This window comes from Austrofundulus limnaeus, unplaced genomic scaffold, assembly GCF_001266775.1.
Source record: "Austrofundulus limnaeus strain Quisiro unplaced genomic scaffold, Austrofundulus_limnaeus-1.0 Scaffold49, whole genome shotgun sequence".
Lineage (NCBI taxonomy): Eukaryota > Metazoa > Chordata > Actinopteri > Cyprinodontiformes > Rivulidae > Austrofundulus > Austrofundulus limnaeus.
In genome coordinates this window covers 1,032,240-1,041,119 of record NW_013952451.1, presented here as the reverse complement: position 1 = coordinate 1,041,119, position 8,880 = coordinate 1,032,240, and the positions used below count along the sequence as shown (strand labels likewise).

The 8,880-nt window shown below is 38.5% G+C and overlaps 1 protein-coding gene across 1 annotated transcript in view; it reads right to left on the bottom strand.

Moving 5' to 3' along the window:
- Positions 1 to 3,409: 3,409 nt before the first annotated feature.
- The window catches only part of tmx3b (thioredoxin related transmembrane protein 3b), a 43,779-nt gene continuing 38,308 nt past the window's right edge, over positions 3,410 to 8,880 (bottom strand). Inside the window, exon 16 of the mRNA XM_014008368.1 lies at positions 3,410 to 5,396. Within this exon, the coding sequence (XP_013863822.1) occupies positions 5,136 to 5,396 (261 nt within the window). The 3' untranslated portion in view covers positions 3,410 to 5,135. The remainder of the gene's footprint in view (positions 5,397 to 8,880) is intronic.

Below are 8,880 nucleotides of genomic sequence, written 5' to 3'. Positions count from 1 at the left end.
CTGAAGAAGTCTCTTGGAAGAGAGACGAAACGTTTCATTAAAGAAGAACCCGTCCAGAGGACCTATACAAGTTTTTTCCTCTTGCCCTATTTGCTTTCCATCACACCCCACTCCTTTCAGTAACTGACTCATGCAAGATTGCGTTTCTTGCTATGTTGATGGGCAGCAACTGCTTTTGCATTTTTTTCTTGTCATTTTCAATGTGGCATGAAGAAAACTTTGCAAAAGTGTCAAGCTGTTCAGAAGGAAACAACAGCAACATGCACCTTCTATCGACTGACAGGCTGACAGGCAGCTATTACGCCGTGTTGAAGTTTTGAGTTGAATTCCCTTTGCCGAAAATAATTGTATATGTATAATGGAAGAAAAAAAGCACAAGCTAAAGAGCCGTTTACTGAGGGGAGACATTATCTTAAGAGATCAGATTTGCAAACATTGTTCGTGTAATTGGGTTTTGAGGTATTTTTCTTAAAGTGGCAGCAAACAGATGGACTTCAGCAGCTGCAGCCATCTATCAGCTTTAATGCAACAAAAATGCAGGCTTTGCTACAGGATCCAAAAAGCCTCACAGAGAACAAGTGTGGGTTGGTTTCTATGGTGAGCAAAGCTAATCAGCCATTTTTCATCTCGTTGAGTGACATGAACCGAGCTCAGAATCCCCTTGAAATGCAGGGCGGAGGCATTAACTGAAATAACAGTTTCTCTCTTTACCTTGACCCTGCTGGCGAACCTCGAGCATTAAAACACCTCCCATGTGATTCAGAAATTAGATGATTACCACCTCGCCTTAATTTGCCATTTCGACGCGAGGCAGAACGAGCAGCACAGTGTAATTGTCCTTGTCTTGTGCGCGAGATTGTTAGTATTCAGACAGAAAAGAGACAGCAGGCCTCCTTCATTTGCCTCACGATGAAACTCATTCTCAGAAAATGCAGTGAGGTAATTGAGCGATGAATTACTTTTTGCACCAGTACCACTCAATGACACTGATTCTGCTGTAGTAATGTATTATCTCTCCCTTTGTGGTAATTTCTCCTCACAATGACATCCTGTGGAAAATGAACATCTCCTCTTTTATCAGGCCAGGAATCAACCAAACAAACTTTCCAAACCCAATAACCATTTTCTGTTCTGGATTTCTCTCCCTATGCTTCAGAAGGGAAGTTGGCCGTGTCCATTGCAGTTTCTCATTATGTTAAGTCACGTCTCTTGAGTTTGGCTTGTGATTGCTGCGATTCCCTAAAGAGAAGAAAATAATGAGTTTCCCCATCAAGTAATGCGATCAGCCGTGGTTAAACCTATTTCTCCAAAAATATGATTATATGTGCAATAATTGAGAAGACAACTCTACACCCAATTGTACTGGTGGGAAAATAAATAATAAAATAAAAACGAAAAAACGTATTTATTGCTGTTAATTGAAGTWTGACGCATAGATGACTCGAAGGAAAACAGACAGGCAATCTAAAGACAAAGGAAAAGAGGATTCAAAAGTTCCATTTGTAAATTTACATACGATGGAGCAATACGGACACTTGGAAATATTTGAGTCATAAGTTAATGAGAGGGACAAATGGCTGAAAGGGGCTGATTTTCAGCAAATGATCAATCTATCAATATTTGTGATTTTGATGTAACAAGCCCTGCATACAGTGGTTTGCAAAAGTATTCATACCCCTTGAACTTTTCCATATTTTGTCACATTACAACCACAAACATAAATATATTTCACTGGAATTTAATGTGAAAGACCAACACAAAGTGGTAWACAATTGTGAAGTGGAAGCAAAATTTTACATGAATCAAAACATTTTTTACAAATAAAAAACTGATAAGTGCGATGTGCAAAATTATTCAGCCCCCCTGAGTCAATACTTTGTGGAGCCACCTTTTGCTGCAATTACAGCTGCAAGTCTTTTAGGGTATGTCTCCACCAGCTTTGCACATCTAGTGACTGCAATTCTTGCCCATTCCTCCTTGCAAAACAGCTCAAGCTCAGTCAGATTGGATGGAGAGCGTTTGTGAACAGCAGTTTTGAGATCTTGCCACAAATTCTCAATTGGGTTTAGGTCTGGACTTTGACTGGGCCATTCTAACACATGAATATTCTTTTTTTTAAACCACTCCATTGTAGCTTTGGCTTTATGTTTAGGGTCGTTGTCCTGCTGGAAGGTGAACCTCCGCCCCAGTCTCAAATCTTTTGCTGACTCCAACAGGTTTTCTTCCAAGATTGCCCTGTATTTGGCTCCATCCATCTTCCCATCAACTTTGACCAACTTCCCGGTCCCTGCTGAAGAGAAGCACCCCCAGAGCATGATGCTGCCACCACCATATTTGACAGTGGGGATGGTGTTTTCAGAGTGATGTGCAGTGTTCTTTCTCCGCCACACATAGCGTTTTGCATTGTGGCCAAAAAGTTCAATTTTGGTCTCGTCTGACCAAAGCACCTTCTTCCACATGTTTGCTGTGTCCTCAACATGGCTTCTGGCAAACTGCAAACGGGACTTCTTATGGTTTTCTTTTAACAATGGCTTTCTCCTTGCCACTCTTCCATAAAGACCACATTTGTGTAGTGCACGACTAATTGTTGTCCTGTGGACAGTTTCCCCCACCTGAGCTGTGGCTCTCTGCATTTCATCCAGAGTCACCATGGGCCTCTTGGCTGCCTCTCTGATCAGTGATCTCCTTGTTTGGCCTGTAAGTTTAGGTGGACGGCCTTGTCTTGGCAGGTTTACTGTGGTGCCATACTCTTTCCATTTCCGGATGATGGATTGAACAGTGCTCCGTGAGATGTTCAAAGCTTGGGAAATCTTTTTATAACCTAAGCCTGCTTTAAACTTCTCCAAAACCATATTCCTAACCTGTCTGGTGTGTTCTTTGGACTTCATGATGCTGTTTGCTCCCCAATATTCTCTTAACCWACATCTGAGGCCGTCATGGAGCAGCTGTATTTGTACTGAGATTAGATTACACACAGGTGGACCCTTTTGAGTCATTAGCAGTCATCAGGCAACTTCTGAATGCAATTGGTTGCACTCAGGGAAAAGGGGGCTGAATACTTTTGCACGTCGCACTTTTCAGTTTTTTATTTGTAAAAAATGTTTTGATTCATGTAAAATTTTGCTTCCACTTCACAATTGTATACCACTTTGTGTTGGTCTTTCACATTAAATTCCAGTGAAATATATTTATGTTTGTGGTTGTAATGTGACAAAATATGGAAAAGTTCAAGGGGTATGAATACTTTTGCAAACCACTGTACCTACGTTACCTTGTTTACAGGAACATGAATGAAGTATTTCAAATAGACAGACTATCAGAAAACTATTTTAAAAAGTTTTTCTTTAAAACACTGTATACATAAATAACTTAACATTTTAAATAAGACACTTGTCAAAAAAAGGGGGAATGGGTGTTGGGGAACATTTTTTTTATTTTAATCTTTCAAACCTGTAATAAAACAAGACAATCTTAATTCAAACCTAAAAAAATATAAAAAAAAAACATTTAGAAGAAAACTGTAGGCAACTACAAAGAGCAGAAGGCAAGGGAAGCATGATTTCACAGTGGAAATTAGATGAACCCCATATGGTAAAAACATGTTTATGAGGAGGATTTTGAAGATAAAATATCACCTCTTTATGTTTATTAAATTAACTTGGATTTTATCATCTGAAAGACTTGGTGTGGCCTTTTTATAGATTTTAAACTGGTTTCCATTTTGGTAGGAGTTAAAAATTGTAATCAAATGAGCGTTCTTAACTATTCATGAATAAGAAAGGAAATATGTATGTTATTTTAAATATTTAAAGTTGAACAAAAAGCATATTCTGCTTTTTTAAAGAAATGATTAAGAGCCTATCTCTATTACTTGGGTTAGTAAGCCTGAAAGATGCTTCAACGGTCTCAGTTTCACCTAATCTAGATTTATGTGGATTATCCGTAAAAAAAACATCATTATACTTAAAAATATCTCTGTGGATTAAAGAAGAATCCACAATTCTCTATGGATTTGAGCTAATACATAGCTTTAGTGAAAGAGAAGAAAGTGGGATTTAAATAGCCTTGAGACAAACTGACAACATAAGAGTGTAAAAAAAAGTTCTTATATCATTTTCTTTTTGTGTACATTTCACTACACTGGGATGTACACTTCAACCTGCCAAGACAAATTCTATAAAGCAACCAGTGATGGAGGACAAAATGAAACATGCAAACAGACAGCTGCTGTCTATTTGAGGAATAAAAAGCTGTTCGAAGCCACAGGAGCCGTTGATGCATGTTATGGCTTTTGCTTGACAGGTACAAGGAATTTTCAGCAGACTGGTCATTTTCTAGTGGAAATGGGGAAAGAAAAATAAATAAATAAACAACTTACCTATTTTGGTATCACGAACAGTGATGGAAATTACAAATCCAGATATTTTTTCATCATCCTTCAACACAAATTGACAGGTGGCTGACAGAAAAGCAGGTTAAAATTCACGACTGTCTCGGCACTTTGCAACCCTCGAGGAACAAGACGAAGAAAGGTTTTCAGGCAACAATGTACGATAGAGAAAGCACATTTTGATTTATGGCAGATCCTCCATGGGCACTTCTTTTGCACTCTACTCAGTTCAGTAAAACACCAGGTACAGCTTAGGTCAAAAGATATGGTGAAAGTAAACAAAACAATGAAGTCCATCTCCATTGGATTTTAAAGGCAAGATTCATCCATTTCTACTAGATCAGAAATCAAAAAGAAAAAAGAAAAACTTTGGGATACGACAAAAAAACTGCAATAATCTAAGGGTTTTCTAAATAATGACAAAACTTCAAAGCGAGTGTAGCATATCACATGGGTGAATATCAATAAATTAGATGGTATGTTCACTGCCATCCCTTGTTTTCCTGTTTATTGTATACACTCCATAATTGAAAAGACTGTTATTTTTAATTCAGAGGCTTTGCCAAGCAGTCAGCCTCATATATCAATACATAGAACTTGAGAAGAAGAACAGTCTGTGCTAGAGGGGCTTTGAGGAGAAAGTGAGATGAAAAACAAAGAACGGTATCACATAGATCCGTCTTTGAGTTTCAGGTCACCACGTCTGACTGGGTCAATCATCCTCTATCTGATGTGCGCCCCTGTGTTAATCAGTTTTCTTCTCCTCAGGATCCTTTTCACCAACATCCTCATCCTCTTCAGGACCTTCCAGCTCAGCGGTGCGTTGCCGCTCCTCCTCCTCTTCCTCCTCCTCCTCGTCGGTCAGCCCCTCCCTTTTCAGCGTGTCTGCGTCCTCCAAACCGTCATCGGTCTCAGCCGTGCAGATGCCGTAGCACATCAGGCTAATCACGCCGAGCGGGAGGCCGAAAAGGAAGCAGCCCAGCAGCGGAGAGCTACGAAACACAGACTGATGTGGAAAAGTGGGGCGACGAAAGACCAAAGGGAAACAAAAAAATTTAAATAAAAAAAATTTAAAAAGGAAAGAGTGGAGAAAAAGACAGAACAAAACAAAGGTTCATAAATTGATACAATCCTTGAAAACAAAATTGCTGTTTATGCAAATTTGAACACAGCAGTAAAAATCCATGGGTCATCAGCATAAATTAAAATCCTCTCAAAATCCCTTCATTAACCTCAAACTCAAGTCTTTCTTGTCTTAAGTCTGAATTATCGAGACAAATGTTTTTTTTTAGTCCTGCAGGGAAATGAATTAAAATTTTAGTAAAAATGTTGTTGAATGGTCCTTTTGAAGATCATTTCTTCTAACAAACTGAAGAACAAGCTTATTGTGGCAAACACCATTTGTACATGAAGGCTGTGTTAAATCATTTTGATTTTGCTATTTCCTGCTTCTTATTTATAATAAAAAACTAACTTTTTAGCTTCTCACATTCAGTGAGTGAGTGTTTTGATTGGATAAGGCACCATCATTCTTAACTTATTCCTGTATTTGAGTATGCATAATAATTTAACTCTTTGCAGGCTGGACAGGATGAGCTCAGGGGCCACAGGTTGATAATCACTGCAGTAAACTGTGCATCTTTGAGAACTCAATCAAATCCCTTCTTTGTTTGTAGCGCTCTGCATCCTAAAATCCAAAACAGCAACAACCCAGTACCACTTTTGGATAATTAAAATATTAGCTAACAAATCAATACATCATGTTACAATGTCCATTTTTATGTACAGTCTATTGTGACTCCAGAAAAATCACAAAGAACAACAAAAAAAAAAAAAAATCCACTCCACACAAAGAGCTGTCAGGTTGAACCCATACTAAAACAAAATGTCATATTGTATCTGATTATTTTTCTACCCAAACCAAGTGCTAACGAGAAGAGCAGTTTGTCTGAGAGCCTTGGGTGAAATATAATGGAGCTGCCAAGCATGGTTTGAGATGCGCACTGTCCATGATAGGTCTTTGCGAGGAAACAGGATGCATACATCAACAGAGTCCAAGAGAAAATGGGGGTCAATAGACCCCTACAGCTTAGTTTTCTTTCCTCCTGGTGGAGCAGTCAAGCTCTGGTCTTATTTCTCAGATCTTTTTCAGTCTTAAGATACAGATGCATTGGTTTTGTTATCTATTCAGTGTAGCTGAGCTGTTCTGAAGTGAGTCACTGTTTAATAAATACATCACGCATCTCTTAACAAGCCAGAATTTACAGATCAAAACATTTCTGTTGAAAAGTCACATGTAGGCTTCTGTGCTTTTAATAAAAAATGCAACACAATTCAATCCATTCATTTGCAATGTTCTTAGAAGGCAGGTCACAAAAGATTTGCTGAAATCACACAGCAGTAATGTAATGTTTTAGTAATATTTAGATGTCATGTCACTTCATGTTTGCAATAAGTTACACTATCATCTGTGCTGCTTGTTTTGTTTTACACTGGATTTCAGGAGTCTAACCTTCTTTATCTGCATTCCTTTAGAGACAGCCGAGTGTTCTGTGTTGAAATTGAGATTAATGAATAATTCCCAAATTTCACAAGAAGCGGTCCGATTTCAATGCTTGTCTGTCTGAATATATTGTTGAACACACCAACAGTCTTTATGATCCAACCAACATAGGTTATTATAAATACAAAGATATGGAAATTCTTAAAAATGTTACTTTATATCTACAATTCTAGAATCTAGAATTGCGATACCAGTTGCTACAAGTGCGTTTTAATCAAATCAACAGTCTTTTTAGAAGAACTAGAAGCAGCAAAAAGGAATAAATCACTAAATATGGTGTTATATCAAGCATATCTGCGCAACTCTGATTTTTTTTTACTATTCGTAAGTTCTTCCAAAATTTCATTCAAGGTGCCAGACTATTGTGCAATCTTTTATAGTCTTCATCAAGTGTTTTTAGACTTTCTGAAGGTCTTTCAAGTAATTTCCTTGAATTTTGGATGCCTTTTTCCACTCTCTGTTCAGTTCTTGTACAGAACTGTCACCATATTGTGAAAGATGTACTTACAAAACAGGAAAAATAGACAAAAGGAGGGCAAAAGCAAAGTGTCAGGACCTGAGAGATGCTTCATCCTTCAGCTGATCATTAACTGTATGTCAAGGTTTCAGTACAGACACTTTGGTAATGACTTTGTTGGAGCTAAAACTAGAGGTGTCCCGGTATCGGGTCCGATACCAGCATCAAGTGCTCGTACTCGTAAAAGCCGGCCGATACTCTTAACCGATATCGCTTTTGTCCCCTTTTTTGTTCCTCCTGTGCTGCGCTGCAGCACAAAGGGTAAACAACAATCCATACCAGGCGGGGGCGCTAATGCACTGACAAGTTATTTCCGACCGCACCCACGAATAACAGAAGAAGAACGATGAGAAGAAGAAGAAGTAACGTCGGCAGTTTGGAGATATTTTAAGATCGGCCACCAAATGCAAGTACACTTCGCTGCAGCATGCAGAACGGGGCGGTGACAGACCTTTCCGTCAGTCCCATACCTTATATGGAAATGGGACTATTGCATTCCGGAAATGMAGGGGGCGCTAGTGACAMTATTTTCTATCGAACACTATCAACATTAACAATACAAATTTTACAGTAAGGAAATGGCTACACAACGTGTTATGTCACGTGGTATGTCCCTTTTTCATTTYCAAATCTTTATTAAATCTTTGTTGTTTTTGGATATTAAAATTATATTACAGCAACAAACTAACCTTAGGCATTAGGCCTGTGAGGTTAACCTTAGGCATTAAACCTGTGAGGTTAACCTGAGGGTCTGTGTTTGGGGAGGTGGATAAAAGAAATTAATCAATAATGCTCTGAGTACTTCAACGTCAGTAGAAGAAACTCTCTAACTTCTTCCTTTCTTCTTCCTTTGCTCTCTTAATCCCGCGTCTTTAAGGAGCAACCTTCATTTCCGGAATGCAATAGTCCCATTTCCATATAACGTATGGGACTGATGGAAAGGTCTGTCACCGCCCCGTTCTGCATGCTGCAGCGAAGTGTACCTCACCAAATGAGGGCACCAAACAAGCAGACTTGGCTGCTGTGCTCTGCTAAACTGTCAAGGGGAGGAGCGAAAGTTGGATGTTTTAACACCAGCAATTTGATTAAACATTTGAGGACAAGACATGACAAAGAATTCAAAGAGTTTGTTGCTGCCAGCAGTAGCCTTCATAAACAGCACTGTTGTTGCAGTAACTTCAATGCTGTTTTTTTTTCTTGTAGGACAAACTAAGACATTAGCAGAATATGGAAGGAAGTTTCTTGTAAAAGCATTTTATTTTTCACTGTGGTTCTTCTAAGACTTTGTTTTAGTTGTTCCATTTAATAATGAACTGAAATTTACTGCACTTTATTACTATTAGTCATTTTTTAACAGTTTAAGACTGAAGCAGAGTAAACTTCTATAGATGTGCTGCTAAAATTTACGTT